Source organism: Panthera leo (genome assembly GCF_018350215.1).
Source record: "Panthera leo isolate Ple1 chromosome Y unlocalized genomic scaffold, P.leo_Ple1_pat1.1 chrY_random_Un_scaffold_79, whole genome shotgun sequence".
Taxonomy (NCBI): Eukaryota; Metazoa; Chordata; class Mammalia; order Carnivora; family Felidae; genus Panthera; species Panthera leo.
In genome coordinates, this window is record NW_024962233.1 from 223,074 (window position 1) to 248,951 (window position 25,878).

General features: G+C 36.6%; 1 protein-coding gene across 2 annotated transcripts in view; it reads left to right on the plus strand.

Moving 5' to 3' along the window:
* Positions 1–25,878, plus strand: part of LOC122212836 (cullin-4B-like) — a 140,352-nt gene that overhangs the window by 85,004 nt on the left and 29,470 nt on the right. For both annotated transcript variants that reach the window (XM_042926810.1, XM_042926811.1), the window contains 2 exons: positions 20,419–20,524; positions 20,596–20,768. In XM_042926810.1, the coding sequence (XP_042782744.1) occupies positions 20,419–20,524; positions 20,596–20,768 (279 nt within the window). The remainder of the gene's footprint in view (positions 1–20,418; positions 20,525–20,595; positions 20,769–25,878) is intronic.

Below are 25,878 nucleotides of genomic sequence, written 5' to 3' on the forward strand. Positions count from 1 at the left end.
CCAGAGACAGAGAGACAGAGAAAAGAAAGAGAAAGAGAAGGGCGATGTAAAGATAGAACCTGAGGCTAGAAGATATTCTGAACCCTCTGAAGAGACTAAAGTCCTGCTACACCTTGATTCTTACCCAAGGATGCTGATGTGAATTTCTGGCCTTGAGGCTTGGAGAAAATACATTATTTGTGTCTTTTTTAAACCACGATGTGTGTGGTAAGTTGTTACAGCAGCCACAAGAAGTTATACATCCTCATATGCACTTTACTGTGTGACTTAGTTTTTTCATAGATGGCCCAGGCACTGACAATCTATACATAAGTATGTCCAACATGTTTTAGTCAGCATTCAAAGAAGAGACTGAACCTGTTCCTTAGTGTCGAACTTCAGTATGGCGCCTCCGTGATCAAAGTATTAATGGATGAGAAAAGAGGTTTTGTTTTTAATCCTGCCTCTGCCAGTTTGGGGGTGGCCTTGCTGAAAGGTAATAACTAAAGTTTGATACAAGCAGAGGGAAAGAAACACATGTTTATGTTTATGTAATGACAATTAGATGCTTATGGTTCTCTACAATAACATGAGATTCACTTGATTCTCCCAAGGTAAAGTTGGGCCGAAATGATTTAAATCCTCAGGCTACACCTGAGTATTTAATGTTACTGGAGGAATTGAAGCAAGATAATAACTAATCATAACTAATTTTTCATGTATATGTGTGAATTCTTTATTACTTTTGGCCCTTAACACACGTGGAAAACTCAGTATATGCCAGTAGAACAAGTGAAATAGTACAGAGCTGTAGTTAAAAATTAAAAAAAAATAATCTCAGTCCTTTCACTTCAGAATCCTGAAATGAATAAACAAGTTTATATACAACCATGTTGTTTTATGTGATGATGCAAACATGTAACACTTAGTTTTGTCTCATTTTACTGATTATTTACTGAGATTACTAGTGTACATGTCACACTGCTACTTCTTTTTATCCCTCTAATGGATTCATCATGAGCATCTATGCTAATTAAACTATGAAGATACCGTTTTTAATTGTTCTCTGTTATAATTCTTCTTAATATTTCAAATGATCTTCAGGGGCAAAAATCCCCAATTAGAGAACAGTAAGCATTGTTTGTAATACAATTGAAAAGGGAATCATGAAAGACTATATTTTCCTGAGTAGTTAAATGCTGATAATACCACACAGAAACAGTTTTCTTGTGATTAGGCACGTATGTTTTGGCTTTGATTTTTGAGAGTGCATATTTTCTATCTGTTTTTAAGTTGACTTATTTTGAGAGAGATGGAGGAGAGAACAAGCAGGGGAGGGGCAGAGGGAGAGGGCGAGGGAGAGGGAGAGGGGGGAAGAGGATCGAAAGTGGGTTCTGTGGTGACAGCAGAGAGCCCAGTGCTGGGCTCACACTGATGTGCCACGGTGATGACTTCAGCATAAACCCGATGCCTAACTGAGCTACCCGGGCCATCCTGAGAAAGCATATTTTCAAAACAGCTCCTCGTTTCATAAGAAAGATTCTTTTTTAGAGAGAGGACAGAGAGGGAGGGAGGGAGAGAGAGAGAGAGAGAGAGAGAGAGAGAGAGAGAGAGAGAGACAAAGACAGAGAAAGAGAAAGAGCAAGAAGGAGAAGGGCAGACAGAGAAGAAGGGAAAGAATCTTAAGCAGGCTCCATGCCCAGCAAAGAGCCTTATGTGGAGATTCATCTCCTAACCAACCTTGTGATCATGACCTGACCCAAAATCAATAGTCGGATTCCTAATTGACTAAGCTACCCAGGTGCACCTCACCCCCTATTAAAAAAGATTCTAGCGTAGACAGCACATACATTCTCTTTAATTGAACAGGGTTAGAATCATAGCAAAATTGAACAGAAGGTGCAGGGTCCCTCATTATGAACAACTCCAACCAGAGCAGTACATTTATTACAGTTGTTAGTATTCCATTGATGCATAATTATTTCTGAAATCCCATAGATTATTTTAGTGTTCAAGGTTGGCATTTTATGGGTTTGGACAAGGTATTATGACATGTATTATGTAGACTAGTTTCAAGTCCCTAAAATTCCTCAGTGTTCCACTTGAATTCCACATGTATTTTTACTTTATAATTTTGTGAATACATTATTTTTTTCAGAAGAGTTACATTTTCCCAGTAAAAAAATGTAAATGATGGTTTTGTTCTGTGTTTGTTTTTGTCTTATATAGAAAATTACACACATTTGACTCTTTACTAGGAAAATACCGTTCATCATTGTAGAGCATTTGACACAATATTCTAATGATGTAAAAGAATCAGCTCTTCTTAATTACTTTGGAAGTTCATGTAATCTTAACCAAATTTGTGAACTATATTGGTATCAATAAAACCTTAACATTTTTTTTAAGTTCATCTGAAAGAATATGTATGAGTAGTAAACAGCGAAATTCTAAGAGCAATAGGGAAAGTAGTTCTAGAGCCTATTTTTCATTACCATGATATAAATGATGCCCCTTGGAATATAGTAAATAATATTCATTTTTTCTAGAAATTTCCTATAGAAATATTCATTGCACCATATCACTGTTGACTCCAAGTACCTTTTTTTTTTTTTTTTTCCAAAAATTTCTGAGGATGCCTTTCTCTAACATTTTGATTTGGGTTCCTAAGATTAAATCAAGTTATGATTGAGCTTTTTTTTTTCTTTTAAAACAATGAGAAATTAGAAGCTCTCAATAGGAAGCCATATTTGATAGGAGAAAAGAAGAATAGAGAAAATGAAGTATTTGAAATAAAGATTAATCAAAGAAACAGTTGAATAAAAATGTTGAGAATTGAATATGATTTATACATTGCAAAAGATTTACTCTGGTATTTTAATTTAAAAAAAGATAAACTAGACCCCATCAAAGTATATTGTCATGAAATCTTAGATAAGAGACGCAGAAAAATTTGTAAAGCCTTGAGAGAGTGAGAAACTAAAACTCATAGAATGTATGACTGGAGGCTACAAGGCATCTGATTGCTCAGTAGCAGGAACTTGAATATGATTACATTGTCTTCAGTTCTCTAAGGAAAATGATGTCCAGGTGCAATTTATGTGCTTAAGAAAATAATTATTCGGATATATACATGAAATTGTCCTATATCAGGCACACAAAGTCATAAAAATATAATTTCCATCTATTCTGTCTCTGGGAACTTTAGGAAATGTACTGCATCAAAATGACCGATTATAAGACAGATGTCATAATACGGGAATGGACATCCATCTGTGGAAACACAAAGGGAATCCATAGGGAGCCGGTGTGTTCAGAGGGTGTTGGAAAGATTGCCTTCTAAAAGATTGAATAAACTCAGTTATGGCACTGTAGATAAAATGTAAATAACTTTCTGCATGGTTAGAGCTTTTTAAACACATTTTGCTTAGACTAGATCAAAGAATAAGTCTGTCTTAAGACTTAAATGATGTCTGTATACCTAGAGTATTACCTGTGTGGAATTAGTTACCTTTTATATTTCAGAAGCAAGGATTTAGACTGTGATTATGGAGATGTTCCAGAATTTTAAGATTTCTGACTCTTACTGTTCTCCTGGAGACTGTTATCAAGGAGTAATAATTTTCATGGGAAAGTATTTGCTTCTCTCCCTGTCTTGGTGTAGGGCAGAGGTTGTTGCATATATAAGTCGTCACATTACCTTCTTCAAAGTTTCATCCCAAGATAAGCAAGGGTTGGGAGGAAAGGGAACTAGTGCAGTTTTTGATGGAACTCCTAATTAGTATATCCATATCTATGGAAATCTGCATTCAGTATAACCTGAATAATACATGATATTATTAATATATAATAATATGAATGTAGGTGTTAAAAATTGTTTCTACATTCTGGTTTGTTTGAATACATTTGAAAGGAAATAGTACCTTTCTTGAAAGCTTGATGATGTATTGATATATGGAAAAGAAAAACAATATAAAAAAGTTTAGTCAGTACTTAGCAGTAAATGCAAATTATAGTTATAATCAGCTACAATCATGATCCTGATACATAATCACCATATGTTATTTTTTCAGCCATAAATATAATTTACCTGTTTCAATATATATTTACTTAGCTGTATAACTTTGAAATTTCATCATTTTCTTTGAGAGTGGTTTCTAAATTGTGTAAGATTCACATGCCACAAAAGCTGGATCTATTCCTGTTTTGGACCAAAGTCTGAAGAGCATGGAAAAACATTAGAGAGAAAGACATAACTGGAGAATGGGGGATAAAAGGGAATGGAGAAGACTGGGGTAACAAAAAGTAAAGGCCTTTGGGGCTTCTGGGCGGCTCAGTTGGTTAAACGCCTGACTTTGGCTCAGGTCCTGATCTCACAGTTTGTGAGTTCAAACCCCACGTTGGGCTCTGTGGTGACAGCTCAGACAGAGCCTGGAGCCTGCTTCAGATTCTCTGTCTCTGTCTGTGCCCCTCCCCCTCTTGCGCATGCACTTGCTGTCTCTCAAAAATTATAAAACATAAAAAATTGTTTAACATAGAGGGCTTAAAGTTGGAGGAATGGAAATATCTGAATTTGAAGCAGGAAGAAAAGAAAATTGGTGGGGGAAACTGGAGGGAATCAAGATATAATAAATAAGCTGGCCGTTGAAACCAGTTAAAGTTTATAGTCTGACATCTAACTGTAGAGTTAAATGTTGACTATGGGCTTCTCCTTTGTGGCTTTTATTATGTTGAGGTATGTTCCCCCTCAGCCCACTTTGTTAAAAGTTCTATCAGGAATGGATGTTAACTATTTTCAAGTGCTTTTTTTTTTTCCCAGCTGTTAGAGGTGATCATGTGATTTGCATCTTTGATTCTGTTAATGGGATGTGTGACACTGATCGATTTCCATATGTTGACTCCTCTTTGCAATCCAGGGATGAATCCCATTTTATCATGGGAAATCTTTTTAAGAAGCTGTTAAAAATTCAGTTACCTGGTATTTAGCTGAGAAATTTTGCACACATATTCAAGGGCTATTGGCCTGTAACTTTGTTGTTATTATAAAGGTAAGAACGTTGGCCTAGTGAAATGAGTTTGGTAATGTTTCCTCACCTTCAGTTCTTTTGAGAAGATGAGAGTTTGAGTTTGAGAAGTTTGAGAATAATTGGCACTAATTCTTTGGATAGTTTTCCTCTTGTGAAGTCGTTAGGTTTTGGATTTTCTTTGTAGATAGGTTTTTGGTTAGCTATTCAATGTCCTTACCACTAGTTCGGTCTGTTCAAGTTTTTGTTGCTTTATGTTTCTTTGGTGGTAAGCTGTATATTTCTAGAAATTCAGTTAATTCTTACAGGTCGTCCAATGTCTTGGTGTATGATTGTTCGTAGATGTCTCTGTGATTCTTTGTATTTCTGTGGTATCTGTTGCAATGTCTTCTCTATAATTTTGTGTTCTCTCTCTTTCTTTGTTAGTGTATAAGAGGTTTGTCAGTTTTATTTTTTCAAAGGACCAACTTTTTGTTTTGCTAATGTTACTTAATTTTTTTTTTCATTCTCTTTCATGTATTTCTGCTCTGATATCCATTATTTCCTGCTAACTTGGTCTTAGTTTTGGTTTTTCTGCTTTCTTCCAGTGTAATATTAGGTTAACTTGAGATACTACTTAATGTAGACATTTATTGCCATTAAGTTCCCTCTAACTTCTGTTTTAGGTACAGCCCTTTTAGTTTTGTTACATTTGTTTCCACTATCATTTGTCTCGAGTAATTTAAAAATGTCTCTCTCCTTTTTAGTTTTTAATCCATTAGTTAGTCAGGGTTGTGTCATTCAATTCCCGTGTATTTGTGAATTTTTCTTTTGCCACTGATTTCTAATTTGATACCATTGTGGTCAGAAAAGAGAGTTGGTATAATTTGTGTCTTTTTGCAGTTTTAGAATTATTTTTATGGCATGCATGATCTGTCCTAGAAAAGATTCTTTGTATGCTTAACTCAGTAGTTTCGTTTGTTTTGTTTTGTTTTGTTTTGTTTTGTTTTGTTTTTCAAATCTGTCTCCTAATTGATTTTCTGTCTGGATGAACTCTCTGTTTTGAAAACAGTGTATGAAAAGAAAGTTCTTAACTATTACTGTGTTGTACTTATTTCTCCTTTTAGTTCTGTCACTGTTTGCTTAATAGACTTAGATGCTCCAATGTTGACTGCATATATATTTTAAACTGTTACATTCTTGATTGATTGGCCCATCGTTGTATAACATTTTGTCTCTCTGTCCATTTTTGGCCTAACGTGTATTTTGTCTAAAATAAATAGAGCTACCCTGCTTTCTTTTGGTCACCATTTGCTTGAAATATCTTTTTATGTCTTTTATCTCTCATTCTGTATATGCTGTGAAAGCTAAAATGTATTTTGGTATCCAGCATATCATTGGATCTTATTTTTTCGCCTCTCTGTTATTATTGATTATACATTATATTGATTATATTGTTTATATATTGATTATAATTATCGCTTGTTTGGAGACTTAGTTTTTTAAGTAAGTGTAAAGTAATTAGTGATTGATAAGGACTTAGTATTGCCATTTCATTGTTTTCCAAATGTTTTACAGATCTTTCCTTCTTGCATGCCCTTTGTGTTTGACAAATTCTTTTAGTGGTGCTTTCATTCCTTATCCTAATGCCTTATCTATCTGCTACATGTTTTTCCTTGGTGGTCACCATGTGGTGTTTACCATTGTGTATTAAACTGATAACATATTGATAACATATTGATAGTAATTTTATACTTTTAGCTCTCTCCCCTCACATTTGGATTATTAATAGTTACAATTTACATGTGTATTCAATAACAAATTAATACATCTTGATTATTTTTAATATTCATGTTTGTGAACTTTATTTTAGAATGCTGAATTAAGCACTGTCATTACAATATTAGAGGATTTTCTTTGGTAAAGTATTTTCAATTACCAGGACATATCGTAAATTCTTATGTTTTCATGATATTAATTGGCATGTTTTATTTGGGATTGAAGAACACCATTTAGAATTTCATATAACGTAGATCCAGTGGTGATGAACCACTTCTGCTTTTGTTCAGGAAGATCTTTATGTCCTCCTTATTAAAAGGAATAACTTTGCTACTAATAGCATTTTGGTTGAAAGTTTATTTCACTACTTTGTGTATATCATGCCACTCTCTCCTGGCTTTCAAAATCTTGGTGAGAATTCTCGTATTCTTTTTTGGGCTCATTTAGATATTATGAGTTATTTTTCTCTTGTTGGTTTCAAAACTCTCTTTATTTTTGAAATTTGATAATGTAACTACAATGAATCTTACTATAGTCCTGAAAAGGTTCAACCTATTTGGGATTCTTTGGGTCTGGATGTACATATCTCTTGCACAGTGTAGGAAGTTTTCAGCTCGTATTCCTTAAATATACTTTCTGTCCCAGTGTCTCTCTCCTCTCTTTCTGGGATTCCTATAATCCTAGATCATTGATTCTCTATTCTGTGTGATGAGATGGCTGTTGAAGCTCTAATCTGAATAATTCAATCAGTCATTGTGTTATGCCACTGGAGAATTTGTTTTTTCTCTTTAATGGTTTCTGTATTTTTGTTGAACATATGTGTTTCATGTATTGTTTTCTTAATTTTCTTTTGTTGTCTTTCAGGATGTTTTTGTAGTTCAGTGAACTTCTCTAATAGTTCAGGATTATTCTGAATTCTTTGTCTTAGAGTTCATTTCTTTCACATCAGTTATTGGAGCTTTGTTTAGTAGCTTTTCATGGTGTAATGTTCACTGTATTAGTCATAATTCTTGATTCCTTGAATTACTACCTACACATTAGACTAAGCAGTTTCCTCTTTTACAGACTCCACTGGTTTGTTTTGGCATGGGGAGACCCTCACCAGGCAGCTCAGCTAGGTGTACTGAAAACTTCAGCTGTTAGCATATATGGGCAAAAAGGCTCAGTGTTGGGAAATTAGTAGGACACGGACCGTGCTCTGAGAATGGTGTGTACCATGGAAAACATTACGAGATCATAGAGTATTTTTTCTTTTTTTAATTAAAAATTTTTTTAATTATTTTTTTTAATTTTTAAATTTTATTTAAATCTAAGTAAGTTAACCTATAATGTAATAATGATTTCAGGAGTAGAATTTAGTGATCCATCAATTAATATTAATGTAAATGCCCATCCCAACAAGTGTGCTCCTCATTTCCCATCACCCATTTAGATAATTCCCCCAAACAACACCCCTGCAGCAACCCTCAGTTTTGTTCTCTGTATCTGAGAGTCTCTTACGGTTTTCCTCCGTGTTTTTATCTTATTTTTCTTTTTCCTTCTCTATGTTTCCTTGTTTTGTTTCACATGTAAGTGAAATCATACAGTATTTATCTTTCTCTGACTGACTTATTTAGCTTAACATAATACACACCAGTTGCATCCCAGTTGTGGCAAATGGCAAGACTTCATTCTTTTTTCTGCATCACAAAGGAGTGTTCCATTGTGTGTGTGTGCGCGCGCGCGCGTGTGTGTGTGTGTGTGTGTGTGTATACATATGTATACATATATACAACGTCTGTTTTAATGTTAATGTCACTTGATGGACATTTGGGCTCCTTCCATAATTTGGCTATTGTTGATAGCACTTGTCATAAACATTGTGGCTCACATGCTCCTTGAGATCAGCATTTTTGTATCCTTTGGATAAATACCCAGTAGTGAAGTTGCTGGGTTGTAGGGTAATTCTATTTTTATTTATTTGAGGAACCTCCATACTGTTTTACACAGTGGCTACATCAGTTTGTATTCCCACCATCAGTGCAAAAAGGTTCCCCTTTCTCTGCATCCTCACCTACATCTGTTGTTTCCTGAGTTGTTCATTTTAGCCATTCTGATAGGTGAGATGGTATCTCAGTGTGGTTTTGATTTGTATTTCCCTGATGATGCATATTGTGGAATGTTTTTTCATGTGTGTGTTATCCATCTGGGTGTTTTCTTTAAAAAAGTGTCCATTCATGTCTTTTGTCCATTTCTTTATTGGATTATGTGTTTTTTGGGTGTTGAGTTTGATAATTTCTTTATGGATTTTGGATACTGTCTCTTTATCTGATATGTCATCTGCAACTATCCCCCCATTCTGTTGGTTGCCTCTTTTAAAACTGATTATTTATGTATCTTGAGAGAGGGCGGAGAGAGAAAGAGCAGAGAAGGGGCAGAGAAAGAGAGGAGAGGGTCCCAAGCCGGCTCCATGCTGTCAGCACAGAGCCCAATTTGGGGCTTGATCTCACAAACCAATTGCAAGATCATGACCTGTGCTGAAACCAGGAGGAGGATGCTTAACCATCTGAGCCACCCAGGTGTTCACCCTGCCATTAGTTGCCTTTTAATTTTGTTGATTGTTTACTTTGCTGCGCAGAAGGCTTTTATCTTGATGAGGTCCCAGTAGTTCATTTTTGCTTTTATTTCCCTTGCCTCTGGCGATGACCAGTAAGAAGTTTCTGCAGCCAAACAAAAAGGGGTTGTTTCCTATTTTCTCCTCTAGGATTTTGAGGGTCTCCTGTCTTACATTTAGGTGTTTCATCCAGTTTGAATTCATTTTTGTGTGTGGTATGAGAACATGGTGTAGGCTCATTGTTCTACATGTCACTGTCCAGTTTTCCAGTCACCATTTGCTTAAGGCACTGTCTTTTTACTTCGGATATTCTCTCCTGCTGTTCCAAAGATCAGTTGGCCATAACATTTGTAGGTTGATTTATGGGTTCTCTATTTTTTTTAAGTATGAAATGTATTGTCAAATTGGTTTCCATACAACACCCGGTGTTCATCCCAACAGGTGTACTCCTCAATACCCATCACCTACCCTTCCCTCCCTCCCATCCCCCATCAACCATCAGTTTGTTCGCAGTTGTTAAGAGTCTCTTATGGTTTGGCTCCCTCTCTCTCTACTTTTTTTTTCCTTCCCTCCCCCATGGTCTTCTGTAAGTTTCTCAGGATCCACATAAGAGTGGAAACATATGGTATCTGTCTTTCTCCGTATGGCTTATTTCACTTACCATGACACTCTTCAGTTCCATCCATGTTGCTACAAAAGGCCGTATTTCATTCTTTCTCATTGCCATGTAGTATTCCATTGTGTATATAAACCACATCTTCTTTTTTTTTTGTTTTTATTTTTTATTTTTTTATTTTTTAATATATGAAAATTACTGTCAAATTGGTTTCCATACAACACCCAGTGCTCATCCCAAAAGGTGCCCTCCTCAATACCCATCACCCACCCTGCCCTCCCTCCCACCCTGCCCTCCCTCCCACCCCCCATCAACCCTCAGTTTGTTCTCAGTTTTTAACAGTCTCTTATGCTTTGGCTCTCTCCCACTCTAACCTCTTTTTTTTTTTTTTCCTTCCCCTCCCCCATGGGTTTCTGTTATGTTTCTCAGGATCCACATAAGAGTGAAACCATATGGTATCTGTCTTTCTCTGTATGGCTTATTTCACTTAGCATCACACTCTCCAGTTCCATCCATGTTGCTACAAAAGGCCATATTTCATTTTTTCTCATTGCCACGTAGTATTCCATTGTGTATATAAACCACAATTTCTTTATCCATTCATCAGTTGATGGACATTTAGGCTCTTTCCATAATTGGGCTATTGTTGAGAGTGCCGCTATAAACATTGGGGTACAGGTGCCCCTATGCATCAGTACTCCTGTATCCCTTGGATAAATTCCTAGCAGTGCTCTTGCTGGGTCATAGGGTAGGTCTATTTTTAATGTTCTGAGGAACCTCCACACTGCTTTCCAGAGCGGCTGCACCAATTTGCATTCCCACCAACAGTGCAAGAGGGTTCCTGTTTCTCCACATCCTCTCCAGCATCTATAGTCTCCTGATTTCTTCATTTTGGCCACTCTGACTGGCGTGAGGTGGTATCTGAGTGTGGTTTTGATTTGTATTTCCCTGATAAGGAGCGACGTTGAACATCTTTTCATGTGCCTGTTGGCCATCCGGGTGTCTTCTTTAGAGAAGTGTCTATTCATGTTTTCTGCCCATTTCTTCACTGTAAACCACATCTTCTTTATCCATTCATAAGTTGATGGACGTTTAGGCTCTTTCCATAATTTGACTATTGTTGAAAGTGCTACTATAAACATTGGGGTACAATTGCCCCTATGCATCAGCACTCCTGTATCCCTTGGGTAAATTCCTAGCAGTGCTATTGCTGGGTCATGGGGTAGATCTATTTTTTCATTTTGTGAGGAACCTCCACACTGTTTTCCAGAGTGGCTGCCACCAGTTTGTAGCCAACGGCGCAAGAGGGTTCCCGTTTTTCCACATCCTCTCCAGCGTCTATAGTATCCTGATGTGTTCATTTTGGCCAGTCTGACTGGCATGAGGTGGTATCTCAGTGTAGTTTTGATTTGTATTTCCTTGATGAGGAGCAACGTTGAGCATCTTTTCATGTGCCTGTTGGCCATCTGGATGTCTTCTTTAGAGAGGTGTCTTACTGATGTTTTCTTCCCATTTCTTCGCTGTATTATTTGCTTTTTGGGTGTGGAGTTTGGGGAGTTCTTTATAGATTTTGGATACTGACCCTTTGTCCGATATATCATTTGCCAATAATCTTTTCCCATTCCGTTGGTTGCCTTTTAGTTTTGTTGATTGTTTCCTTTGCTGTGCAGAAGCTTTTTATCTTCATGAGGTCCCAGTAGTTCATTTTTGCTTTTAATTCCCTTGCCTTTGGGGGTGTGTCAAGTAAGAAATTGCTGGGGCTGAGGTCAGAGAGGTTTTTGGTTTTTTTTTCCTGCTTTCTTCTCCAGGATTTTGATGGTTTCCTGTCTCACATTCAGGTCCTTTATCCATTTTGAGTTTATTTTGGTGAGTGGAGTAAGAAACAGGTCTAGTTTCATTCTCCTGCGTGTTGCTGTCCAGTTCTCCCAGCAGCATTTGTTAAAGAGACTGTCTTTTTTCCATTGGATCTTCTTTCCTGCTTCGTCAAAGATTAGTTGGCCATACTTTTGTGAGTCCAATTCTGAAATCTACATCCTATTCCATTAGTCCATGTGTCTGCTTTTGTGCCACTACCATACTGTCTTGATGATTATAGCCTTGTAGCAGAGGCTAAAGTCTGGGATTGTGATGCCTCCCACTTGGTCTTCTTATTCAGTATTACTTTGGCTATTTGGGGTCATCTGTGGTTCCATACATTTTTAGGATCCTTTGTTCTAGCTTTGAGAAGAATGCTGGGGCAATTTTGATTGGGATTGCATTGAATGTGTAGATTGCTTTGGGTAGTATTGACATTTTGACAGTATTTATTATTCCAATCCATGAGCACGGAATGTTTTTCCATTTCTTTGTATCTTCTTCAATTTCCTTCATAAGCTTTCTGTAGTTTTCAGCATACAGATCTTTTACATCTTTGGTTAGGTTTTTTATAATATAAATATATTATATTATAATATAATATATAATATTATATATTATAATATTATAATATTATATATTATATATAATATAATAATATAATATATAAATATATATATAATATATATATATAATATAATAATATAATATATAAATATATATATAATATATTTATATATTATAAATAAATATATATTTATATATTATAAATAAATATATATATATAATATATAAATATATAAATATAATAAATAATATATATATAATAATATATAATATTATATAATAATATAATATATAATATTATATTATATAATATATATAATATAATATAAAATCCTAGGTATTTTATGCTTCGTGCAATTGTGAATGGGATCAGTTTCTTTATTTGTCGTTCTGTTGCTTCATTACTAGTGTATTAGAATGCAACTGATTTCTGCACGTTAATTATGTATCCTGCAGCTTTGCTGAATTCATGTATCAGTTATAATAGACTTTTGATGGAGTCTCTCGGGTTTTCCATGTAGAATATCATGTCATTTGCAAAAAGTGAAAGCTTGACTTCATCTTTGCCAATTTTGATGCCTTTGATTTCCTTTTGTTGTCGGATTGCTGATGCTACAGCTTCCAACGCTATGTTGAACAACAGCGGTGAGAGTGAACATCTGTGTTGTGTTCCTGTTCCCAGGGGGGAGAGCTCTCAGTGTTTCCCCACTGAGAATGATATTAGCTGAGGGCTTTTCATAAATGGTTTTTATGAAGTTTAAGTATGTTCCTTCTATCCCAACTTTTCCGATGGTTTGTATTAAGAAAGGATGCTGAATTTTGTCAAATGCTTTTTCTGCATCGATTGACAGGATCATATGGTTCTCCCCTCCCCTCCCCTCCCCTCCCCTCCCCTCTTTTCTTTTCTTTTTTCTTCCCTTTCCCTTTCCCTTTCCCTTTCCCTTTCCCTTTCCCTTTCCCTTTCCCTTTCCCTTTCCCTTTCCCTTTCCCTTTCTCCCTTTCCCTTTCTCCCTTTCCCTTTCTCCCTTTCCCTTTTTCCCTTTCCCTTTCCTTTCCCTTTCCCTTTTTCCCTTTCCCTTTTTCCCTTTCCCTTTCCCTTTTTTCCCTTTCCCTTTTTCCCTTTCCCTTTCCCTCTCCCTCTCCCTTTTTCCCTCTCCCTCTCCCTCTCCCTTTTTTCCTCTCCCTCTCCCTTTTTCCCTCTCCCTCTCCCTTTTTCCCTCTCCCTTTTTCCCTCTCCCTTTTTCCCTCTCCCTCTCCCTTTTTCCCCTCTCCCTCTCCCTCTCCCTTTTTCCCTCTCCCTCTCCCTTTTTCCCTCTCCGTCTCTCCCTCTCCCTCTCCCTCTCCCTCTCCCTCTCCCTCTCCCTCTCCCTTTTTCCCTCTCCCTCTCCCTCTCCCTCTCCCTCTGCCTCTCCCTCTCCCTTTTTCCCTCTCCCTCTCCCTCTCCCTTTTTCCCTCTCCCTCTCCCTCTCCCTTTTTCCCTCTCCCTCTCCCTTTTTCCCTCTCCCTCTCCCTCTCCCCCTCTCCCTCTGCCTCTCCCTCTCCCTGTCCCTCTCCCTCTATCCCTCTCCCTCTCCCTCTCTCCCTCTCCCTCTCCCTCTCCCTCTCCCTCTCCCCCCTCTCCCTCTCCCTCTCTCCCTCTTCCTCTCTCCCTCTCCCCCTCTCCCTCTCCCGCTCCCCCTCCCCCTCCCATGTATCACATTGGTTGACTTGAGAACGTTGAACCAGCCCTGCAGCCCAGGAATGAATCCCACTTGATCATGGTGAATAATCCTTTTAAATGCTGTTGAATTCAATTTGCTGGTATCTTGTTGAATAATCCCTTTAAATGCTGTTGAATTCGAATTGCTGGTATCCATAGTCATCAGGGATATTGGCCTAGTGTTCTCTTTTTTTGCTTGGTCTCTGTCTGGTTTAGGAAACAAAGTAATGCTGGCTTCCTAGAATAAGTCTGGAAGTTTTCCTTCCCTTTCTATTTTTTGGAAAAGCTTGAGAAGGATAGGTATTTTCTCTGCCTTAAATGTCTGGTAGAGTTCCCCAGGGAAGCCATCTGGTCCAGAACTCTTACGTGTTGGGAGATTTTTGATGACTGATTCAATTTCTTCACTGTTTATTGGTCTGTTTCTGTTTCTTCCTGTTTGAGTTTTGGAAGCATATGGGTGCTTAGGAATTTGTCCATTTCTTCCAGGTTGTTCAGTTTGTTGGCATATAATTTGTCATAGTATTCCCTGATAATTGCTTGTATTTCTGAGGGATTGGTTGTAATAATTCCATTGTCATGCATGATTTTATCTATTTGGGTCATCTCCCTTTTCTTTTTGAGAAGCCTGGCTAGAGGTTTATCAATTTTATTTTTTCAAAAACCAACTCTTGGTTGCCTTGATCGGCTCTACAGTGTTTTGAGATTCTATATTATTTATTTCTGCTCTGGTCTTTATTATTTCTCTTCTCCTGCTGGGTTTGGGGTGACTTTGCTGTTCTGCTTCTAGTTCCTTTAGGTGTGCTGTTAGATTATGTATTTGGGATTTTCTTGTTTCTTGACATAGGCCTGGATTGCAATGTATTTTCCTCTCAGGACTGCCTTTGCTGCATCCCAAAGCGCTTGGATTGTTGTATTTTCATTTTCATTTGTTTCCATATATTTTTCAGTTCCTTCTCTAATTGCCTGGTTGACCCATTCATTCTTTACTAGGGTGTTCCTTAACCTCCATGCTTTTGGTGGTTTTCCAGACTTTTTCCTGTGGTTGATGTCAAGTTTCATAGCCTGTGGTCTGAAAGTGTGCTTGGTATGATCTCAATTCTTTTATACTTATGAAGGGCTGTTTTGTGACCCAGTATGTGCTCTATCTTGGAGAATGTTCCATGTGCACTCGAGAAGAAAGTATATTCTGTTGGTTTGGAATGCAGAGTTCTAACTATATCTGTCAAGGACCCTTCTTTCTTTATTGATCCTGTGTCTAGATGATCTATCCATTGTTGTAAGTGGAGTATTAAAGCCCCCTGCCATTACCGCATTCTTATCAATAAGGTTGCTTATGTTTGTGATTCATTGTTTTACATGTTTGGGGGCTCCAGAATTTGGTGCATAGACATTTATAATTGTTAGCTCTTCCTGATGGATAGACCCTATAATTATTATATAATGCCCTTCTTCATCTCTTGTTACAGCCTTTCATTTAAAGTCTAGTTTGTCTGATATAAGTGTGGCTACTCCACCTTTCTTTTGACTTCTGGTACTAGGCTAGTTCTCCATCTTTCAGTCTCATTTCAATCTGAAGGTGTCCTCAGGCCTAAAATGAGTCTCTTGTAGACAGCAAATAGATGGGTCTTTTTTTTTTTATCCATTCTGATACCCTATGACTTTTGTATGGAGCATTTAGTCCATTTACATTCAGTGTTACTATAGAAAGATAGGGGTTTAGAGTCATTGTGATGTCTGTAGTCTCATGCTTGTAGTGATGTCTCTGGTACTTTGTGGTCGTTGCAACATTTCACTTACAGAATCCCCCTTAGGCTCTCTTGTAGGGCTGGTTTAGTGGTGATGAATTCGTTCAGTTTTTGTTTGTTTGGGAAAGTCTTTCTCTCTCCTTCTATTCTGAATGACAGACTTGCTTGATAACGGATTCTCGAGGGCATATTTTGTCTCTGCATCACATTGCAGATTTCCTGTCATTCCTTTCTGACCTTCCAAGTTTCAGTAGCTAAGTCTGCTACTAGTCTTATGGGTCTCCCTTTATATGTTAGAGAGAGTTTATCCCTAGCTGCACTCAGAATTTTCTGTTTACCCTTGCATTTGCCAGTTTCGCTATGGTAGGTTGTGCAAAAGATCGATTCAAGCTACATCTGGAGAGAGTTCTCTGTGCCTCTTGGATTTCAGTGCCTTTTTCTTTCCCCAGATAAGGGAAGTTCTCAGCTGTGATTTGTGCAAGTACATCTTCAGCCTCTTTCCTCTCTCTTCCTCTTCTGGAATTCCTATTATATGGATATTGGTACGTTTGATAGCATCACTTAGTTCTCTAAGTCTCCCCTCATACTCCTGGGTTTTTTTCTCTCTCTTTTTCTCAGCTTCCTCTTTTTCCATAATTTTATCTTCTAATGTACCTATTCTCCCCTCTGCCTCTTCAATCCGAGCTGTGGTCGCCTCCATTGTATTTTGCACCTCATTTAGAGCATTTTTTAGCTCCTCCTGACTATTTCTTAGTCCCTTGATCTCTGTAGCAATAGATTCTCTGCTGTCGTCTATGCTGTTTTCAAGGCCAGTGATTAATTTTATGACTATTACTCTAAATTCTTGTTCACTTATATAGCTTAAATTGGTTTTGATAAATTCGTTAGCTGTCGTTACTTCCTGGAGTCCTTTGAAGAGAGTTCTTCCGTTTTGTCATTTTGGATAGTCCCGGGACTGGCACAGAACTGCAGGGCACTTCCCCTGTGTGCTGTGTGGAGTAACTTGTGTTGGTGGGCGGGGCCGCAGTCAGACCGGATGTCTGACCTCAGCCCACCGCCAGGGGCCACAGTCAGACTGGTGTGTACCTTATCTTCCCCTCTCCCAGGGGCAGGACTCACTGTGGAGTGGAGTGGCCCCTGTCGGGGCTACTTGCACACGCCAGGTTTGTGGTGCTGCTTCAGTGGGATCTGGTGTATTAGCCGGGGTGGATCCGCAAGGTGCATGGGGCAGGAGGGGCAGGCTTAGCTCGCTTTGCTGTCAGTGGTCTCCTGCGGGAGGGGCCTTGCAGCACTGGGAGGGAGGCAGGCAGGCAGACCCGTTGGAGGGATGGATCCACCAAAGCACAGTGTTGGGCATTTGCCAGGTGCAAGCAAGTTCGGTGACAGGAACTGGGTTCCCTTTGGGATTTCAGCTGGTGGGGGGGGGGGGTGGGAGAGGCAGATGGCGCTTGCCAGCACCCTTTGTTCCCAGGCCGAGCTGAGCTCTGTCTTCCGGGGCTCAACAACTCTCCCTCCCAGTGTCCTCTCACCCTCCCTGCTCTCCGAGAGCAGAGCTGTTGACTTTTAACATTCCAGATGTTAAGTGCCACTGGCTGTCAGAACTCACGTAGTCCAGCCCCTCCGCTTTTGTAATCCAGACTCGTGGATTCACCTTGCCAGGCGGGCTGCCCTCCACTGCCCTGGCTCCTTCCCACCAGTCCGTGTAGCGCGCACCGCCTCTCTGCCCTTCCTACCCTTTTCCGTGGGCCTCTTGTCTACACTTGGCTCTAGAGAGTCCATTCTGCTAGACTTCTGGTGGTTTTCTGGGTTATTTTAGCAGATGTGGGTGGAGTCTAAGTGATCAGCAGGTCGAGGTAAGCCCAGTGTCCTCCTACATCACCATCTTCCAGTTCTTCCATCTGGGCTCTCTGTTTTGTTCCATTGATCTGTGTGTCTGGTTTTGTGCCAGGACCATACTATCTTGACAATTACAACTTTGTAATAAAGCTTGATGTCCAGAATTGTGATGCCTCCAGCTTTAGCTTTATTTTTTTTACATTACTTTGGCTGTTTGAAGTCTTTCCTGGTTCCAGACAAATTTTAGAATTGTTTGTTACAGCTCTGTGAAGTGTGCTGATACTACTTCAATAGGGACTTCTATGAATATGTAGATTGCTTTGGATAGAATTGACGTTTTAGTAGCATTTTTTCTTCCAATCCATGAGCATGGAACCCTTTTCCATTTCTTTGTGTCTTCTTTAATTTCTTTCATAAAGTTTCTATAGTTTTAAAGATACAGATCTTGTACCTCTTCAGTTAATTTTATTCCTAGGTATTTTATGGTTTTTAGTGCAATTATAAATGGCATTCCTTTATTTTTCTTCCTGCTGCTTCATTATCGGTGTGTGGTAATGCCATTGATTTCTGTCCATTGATTTTATATCTTACAGCTTTGCTGAATTCATGTATCAGTTCTAACAGTTTTTTGGTGGAGTCTTTTGGATTTTTCCATGTAGAGTAGACGAGTGAAGGTTTGAGTTCTTCCTTGCTGATTTTGATGCTTTTTATTTCTTTCTGTTGTCTGATTGATGAGGCTAGGACTTCCAACCCAGTGTTGAACAGCAGTAGTGAGACTGGACATTCTTGTCATGGTCTTGACTGTAGGGGGAAAGGTCTCGTTTTCCCCATTGAGGATATTAGTCTTTTATGATGTTGATATGTGTTCCTTTTATTTTTACTTTCTTGAGGGTTTTTTTTTTTTGTCAAAAAAGGGTGCTGTATTTTGTCAGATGCTTTTTCTGCACCTACTTAAAGGATCATGTTGTTCCTGTCATTCCTTTTATTAGTATGTTTTATCACGTTGCTTGATTTGTGAGTATTGAACCAATCCTGCAGCCCAGGAATAAATTCACTTGCTAGTGGTGAATAATTTTTTAAATCTGTTGTTGGATTTGGTTTTCTAGTATCTTGGGAATTTTTGCATTTATATTTACCAGGGAAATTGGTCTGTAGTTCTCCCTTTCCATGGGATGGTGTTTGTTTTTCTGTATCTTATTTCACTTACAGTTACGCTGTCAAGATCCATCTTTGTTGTCAGAAATGGCGTAATTCTCTCTTTTTTATTGATAAATAATATTCCATTGTTTCTGTATTATTATTTTTTTAAACTCTATTTATATATCTCTATACTGATCTTAACCTGTGTGTCTGTCATACCTATCTTACCTGTCTGTGTAAGCTAATCTATCACATTTTCTCTATACATTTTTCTGTTCATTGACACTTAAGTTGTTTCCATGTCATGGCTACTGTAAACAGTCCTGCAAAACAGCAGGTGCACATATTTCTCTGAGGTAGTGATTTTATTTTTTTCTTTCAACTATATCCTTAGAAGTAAAATTGCTGAATTGCATGTTAGTTCCATTTTTAATTTTATGAGGAACTTCCCTTTTGGATTTTCTATTTCCCTAACTAATGATGTTTTATACAGTTTTCATGTAGTTGGTCATTCACATAGCTTCTTTGGAAGAATGACTATCCAGGCCCTATGCCTATTTTCATTTGGATTTATTTTGGATTTTTTTTTCCTGTTGAGTAGTTATGAGTACTGTATGTATTTGTATATTACTCCTTATTAGATAGATGGGTTTGCAAGTATTTCCTGCCATTCTATAGGTTACCTTTTATTTTCTTGAAATGAAGAATGAATGAATTTATTTACTTTCCTGCACAAAAACTTCCATTATGATCTGGTCTATGATATGTTTGTTTTTTGTTTATTTATTTCTGAAATTTATTTTAATTCAAGTTAGTTAAAATAGCATAGTATTGGTTTCAGGAGTAGAATTCAGTGAATGATCACTTACGTATAACACCCATAGCTCACCCTGACAGTTGCCACCTTTAATGCCCATCCATCATCTAGTTAGCCCATGCCCCCACCCTACTGCCCCCAACAAACAAACCCTCAGTTTGTTCTGTGTATTTAAGAGAACTGTATTTACGGTTTGTCTCCCTGTCTGTTTTGATCTTATTTTTCCTTCCCTTCCTCTGTGTTCATCCTTTGGGTTCGTAAACGCCAAATCATATATTTTGGTATCATATCCAAAAAGTTGTTGTCAAGACCAGTGTCATGGAGTTTTCCCCTTATGCTTGAAACTTCAGATTTCACCTTTAACATTTAATTAATTTAAAGTTAATATTTGGAATGGTCTCAAATAGGAGAACAATTTTGTAATCTTTATTGTTACTATCAGTGAATAGTGACTGAAAGAAGCATCTGGGAAATTGTTTACCCACTTTTAGTACCTTGATTATGAGTGGTGATAACACAAATATTTTTTCTGGGTTTTAAATATCTAATGTATTGTTAGTTCTAAAGTGGAAAGTATGTTTATTTATTGTGGAAACAGCCAATGCTGTTTTTTTCTGTTAATGTCTGCCACTTTTAGCTCTATTTTGACCTCAACAGGACTCAAGTTTCAATTACTATTAATATTTTAATATAATAAATAGCGAGGATTTTAGGTAGCTAAAATCATACCTACATCATCATTAAATTGGTATTTTTCTATAAGAAATTAATAGAATGTTGCTTTTAACAGGGCAAAAAAGAACTCCAGGTAACCCTTTTCCAAACATTGGTGCTGTTGATGTTTAATGAAGGAAATCGGTTCAGCTTAGAAGAAATTAAGGTGGCTACTGGAGTAGGTAAGTATTGATTGTAATTGTTTAACTCTGTGCTGTAATAAAAATGCTAAACATTTTTTTTTCTCATTCAGAGGATAGAGAACTTAGAAGAACTCTACAATCATTAGCTTGTGGCAGAGCTAGAGTTCTTATCAAAAGTCCCAAGGGCAGAGATGTGGAAGATGGTGATGTATTTTTTTGTAATGAGGAATTCAAACACAAACTCTTCAAGATAAAGATCAGTGAAATCCAGATGAAAGAAACGGTACTTTTTTTCTCACTTTAATGTCACTTTAATTTTCTGATGCCTTTTAAGAAGTCTTCTTTTTTTTTTTTTTTTTTTTTGGTTCAGTAGTTAGAATAATATGTTTTTTGTGTTTTGGTAAAAAACATAAAATTTTACCATCATGAGCATTTTGAAGTGTATGGTTCAGTAATGTTAAATATATCTACACTGTGTGCAACAGATATGCAGAACTTTTTCATTTCAAAAAATAGAAAATTTGTTTTAACAAGACTCTGTTTTCTTCATACCCCAGCCTTGGTAAATAACATTTTTATTTTATTTTAGTTGAATATGACTAATTTTGGTACTTTATATAAGAAGAGCCATAAGTATTTCAAGTATGTGTCTTTTTGTGACTGGCGTAATTCACTTAGCATAATGTCCTCAAATTTCATTAAAATACATAGCTACAGAGCAAGTAAAAGGATTTTTTTTCATTTACAGCTGAATATTCCATTACATGAATATGTCACATTTTGTTTATCCATTCATTCACTGATGATCATTGGGTTGCTTCCACCTCTTGGCTGTTGTGAATAATGATGCTGTGAATATGAGTGTACATGCCTGTACAGAGATACAAGTATCTCTGAGGCTCCGCTCTTAATTGTTTGGACATTTGGCCAGAAGTGGGTGTGCTGGATCATAGAGTCATTTTATTTTAATTTTCTTTTGAGGAACCAGTATACTGTATTCCATAGAATTTTCTAAGTTTTACAGTCCACCACCAGTGCAGAAGAATACCAGTTTCTGCACATATTTGGCAAAACTTATTTTCTCTCTTGATATTATTATTATTGTTAGTAGTAGTAGCAGTCGTCGTCTTAGTATTAGTATTAGTATTTATATTTTTATAGTAGATATTCTGCTAGGACAAAAAAGTGATATTATCATTTTGATTTGCATTCTATGAGAATTTATAAGTTTGAACAACTATTTATGTGCATTATGGCCGTTCGTATATCAATATTGGAAAAAATGTGTACTCAAGCACTTTGCCTTTTTTTTTAATTTGAGTTATTTAATATTTTTGTTGTTTAATTTTGGGAATTATTTATACCTCTGAGATATTAATGACTTATATGTATATGATTTACAAATATTTTCTCATTCTGTAGCATGCTTTTCAACTCTTGATTTTATCCCGTGATGCACAAAAAAGTTTAATGTAGTAACATTTGTCTGTTTTGCTTTTACCCGTGCTTTTTGTCAAATCCAGTCTCTTGAAGCTTTTTTCCTGTTTCCTTTGAGGAGTTTCTGTTTGTGTATTTGTCTTCTTTGTTTTGTTTTGTTTTCTGGTTTTAATTAAATTTAATTTTTGTGTGAGTTAAATGTCCACTTTCATTCTTTTGCATGTGAATATCTATTGAACCATTTTTTATTAAATTTTAACTTTTAATCCCGTTATAGCTGACATACGTTAGAATATTAGTTTCACGTAGACGGTATAGTAAGTCAGCCCTTCCACACAACACCCAGTGCTCTTCCAGATGCCCTCCTTAATTCCCAACACCTATATATCCGATTCCCACAGGCACCCACCCGTCCTCTGGAAACCATCAGTGTGTTCTCTAGAGTTAAGAGTCTGTTTCTTGCTTTTTTTCTTTAACTTGTTTGTTTTATTTCTCAAATTTCACAAATGAGTGAAATCATACAGGATTTGTCTAGCTCCATCCATGTTGCAAATGGCAAGATTTTATTCTTTTTTAGGATTTCTGGTTGTGTGCGTGTATCACATCTTCTTTATGCTTCCCTGGACACTTGGGTGACTTCCTTAATTTGGCTTTTGCAAATAATGCTTCAAAAAACAGGGCTGCACGTATCCCTTTGAGCTAGTGTTTTGGCATTTTGGGGTAAGTACCAAATTGGTGCATTATAGGGTAGTTCTACTTTTGACTTTCTGAGGTATCTCCTTACTGTGTTCCAAAGTAGCTACACCAGTGTAAGAGAATTCCCCTTTCTCTGCATCTTTATCAGCACCTGCTTTTTCTTCTGTTGTTTTTTTTTTTTTTTAATTTTAGCCATTGACTGTTTTGAGGTGATATATCATTGTAGTTTCGATTTGTATTTCTCTTGATGATCTATGATACTGAGCATCTTTTCACGTGTCTGTTGGCCATATGGATGTCCTCTTAGGAGAAATATCTGTCCAAGGTTTCTGCCTATTTTTAAATTGGATTATTTTCTGGATGCTGAGTTGTATCAGTTCTTTACATGTTGTGAATACTAACCCATTATCAGTTATGTCATCTGCAGTGATGTTATTGTGCCATTCAATACATTGTCTTGTAATTTGTTAATTGTTTTCTTTGGTATGCAGAAGGTTTTTATTTTGATGTAGTCCCTATAGTTTGTTTGTTTGTTTGTTTGTTTGTTTGTTTGTTTTCCCTTGACATAGGAAACCTCTCTGGAAAGCCCATGCTCTCTCTATGATTTTTATGGTTTCAAGTCTCATTTTTAGGTCTTTAATTCATTTTGAATGTATTTTTGTGTCTTGGGTAAGAAAGTGGTTCATTTTAATTCTTTTTCATGTCCCTGGCCAGTTTTTCCATCAGTATGTATTGAAGAGACTTTACATATTCTTGCTTCCTTTGTTGAATATTAATGTATGTATGGTTTTATTTCTGGGTTTTCTGTTCTTTTTGCTCTGTTTCTTTTTGTTCTGTTCTTTCTACTTTTATGTAATTTCCTTGCTGTATTGATTATTACACTTTTATAATATAACTTAAAATCTGGAATTGTGATACCTCCAACTTCGTTCTTCTTTTTCGAGATTGCTTCACGTATTTGGGGTCTTTTGTGCTCCATATAGATTTTAGGATCATTGGTTTCAGTCCTATGAAAAATGCTCTTGGTATTTTGATAAGGGTTGCATTAAATGTAATGCATTTACATTGTTTAGGTTTTGGTTTTGGTTGTTTAGGATTTTAACAATATTTCTTCTTGCAATCTATGAGTATGGGATGTTTTTCCATTTCTTTGTGTCATCTTCAGTTTCTTTCATAAGTGTTTTGTGTTTTCAGAGTACAGGTCCTTCACCTCTTTGGTCAGGTTCATTCCTAGGGACTTAATTATTTTTCCTGCAATTGTAAGTGGGAGTATTTTCTTAAATTTCTCTTTCTGTGACTTCGTTTTTAATGTATTTAAATGCAGCCTTTTCTGTAGGTTGATTTTGTATCCTGCAACTTTACTGAATTCATTTATCGGTTTTAGTAGTTTTTTTCATGGAGATTTTAGGGTTTTCTGTATACAGTACCTCATGTCATATGCAAATAGTGAAAGTTTTCCTTCTTTACCAATTTGTATGCCTTTTGTTTTTGTTGTTGTTGTTGTCTGATTGATGTGGCTAGGACTTCTAAGTACTAATTTGAATAAAAGTGGTAAGAGTGGGTTATCCCTGTCTTGTTCCTCAACTCTCAGTTTTTCCCCATTGAGTATGAAGTTTGTTACAGGTTTCATAGGTGACCTTTATATGTTCTCTCTAAAGCTATGTTGTTGAGGGTTTCTATCATGAATGAATGTTGTACTTTGAGAATGCTTTTTCTTCATCTGTTGAAATGATCGTATGGTTTTATATTTTCTCTTGTTAGTGTAACATATTCCCTTGATTGATACGGTATTATCAAACTATCCTTCATCCTGGGAATGTATTTAACTTGATCATAGTGAATGATTTTTTATGTATTATTGAATTTTGTTTGCTGTTATTTGGTTGAGAATTGTTGCATCCATGTCCACCAGGGATATTGGCCTGTAGTTCTCTTTGTGTTGTCTTTCTTTGGTTTTGGATTCAGGGTAATGCTGGCCTTAATAGAGTGAATTGGGAAAGTTTCCTTCCATTTCTATTTTATGGAATAGTTTGAGAAGAAGTGGTATTATCCTTCTGTTTTGATAGAATTCACTTATGAAACCATCTTGTTCTGGAATTTTGTTTGTTGAGAGTTTTTAGATTATTGAGTAATTTCATTGATAGTAATCAGTTTGATCAAATTTTCTATTTCATCCTATTTTCAGTTTTGGCATTTTACGTTTCTCATAATTTATCAGTTATTTCTACAGCGTCTAATTTGTTGGCATATGATTTTTCATAATATGGTCTTCCAGTTGTTTCTGTGGTGTTGGTTATTATTTCTCCTTTGTTGTTTGTGGTTTTGTTAATTTGAGTGCTTTTTTTTATGGGTCTGGTTAGGTATTGATCCATTTTGTTTATCTTCTCAGAGAATAAGATCCTGGTTTCACTGAACGGTTTGTTTTTTTTTCTTGTTGAACACACTTGTATCCTTTATACATTGAGGGGTGTTCAGTATTGTTCAAGATCATTTGACCATATATGCAAGTATGTTTTCTTTCATCTTCTGTTTCTATTTCATTGTCTATATTTCTCTGCCCTTTTACCATACTATTTGTATTACTATAGCTTTTGTAATATTGTGTAAAATCACAATGGGGGTCATCCATTGTTTTCTTCCTTGTTCTTTTCTTCTTTGTTCTTTTTTCATTATTCATTTTACTTTTAAAATCACATGATTTTAAAATCGTTTCTTATTTCTGCATCTGCCAAAATTTGATTTAGAATTTTGATAGGCATTACAAAGTATCTGGAGATGGATTAGGTATTATTGATACCTTAACAGTATTCATCTAGTTGATGAATATGGGATGGATTTCCATTTATGTCTGTCATATGTATTTCTTTTAGCAATATTTTGTAGTTCAGTGGGTGTCTTTTACCAATACTCCACTAGTTTAACTCATAACTGTTGTTTTTACTTTTGATGCTTATGAAAGTGGTACATTTCTTTATTTCTTGTTTCTCCATTTTTACTAAGGTACAGTTGACAGTTAAAACTTGTATGATTCGTGCTGTACACTTGATGTTTTGACATAAATAGACATTGTGGAATAATTGCCATAGTAAGGCTAATTTGACATATCCTTAAATCTCTCTCATATGTTAACTTTTTTGTGTGTGTGATTTTAGTGGTAAGAATATTAAATTACACTCTCAGTAAATCTCAAGCATGTCATACAACAGTTGTTAAGTATATTTAACATTGCTCTATATTTAATATGTAGGACTCATTCATCT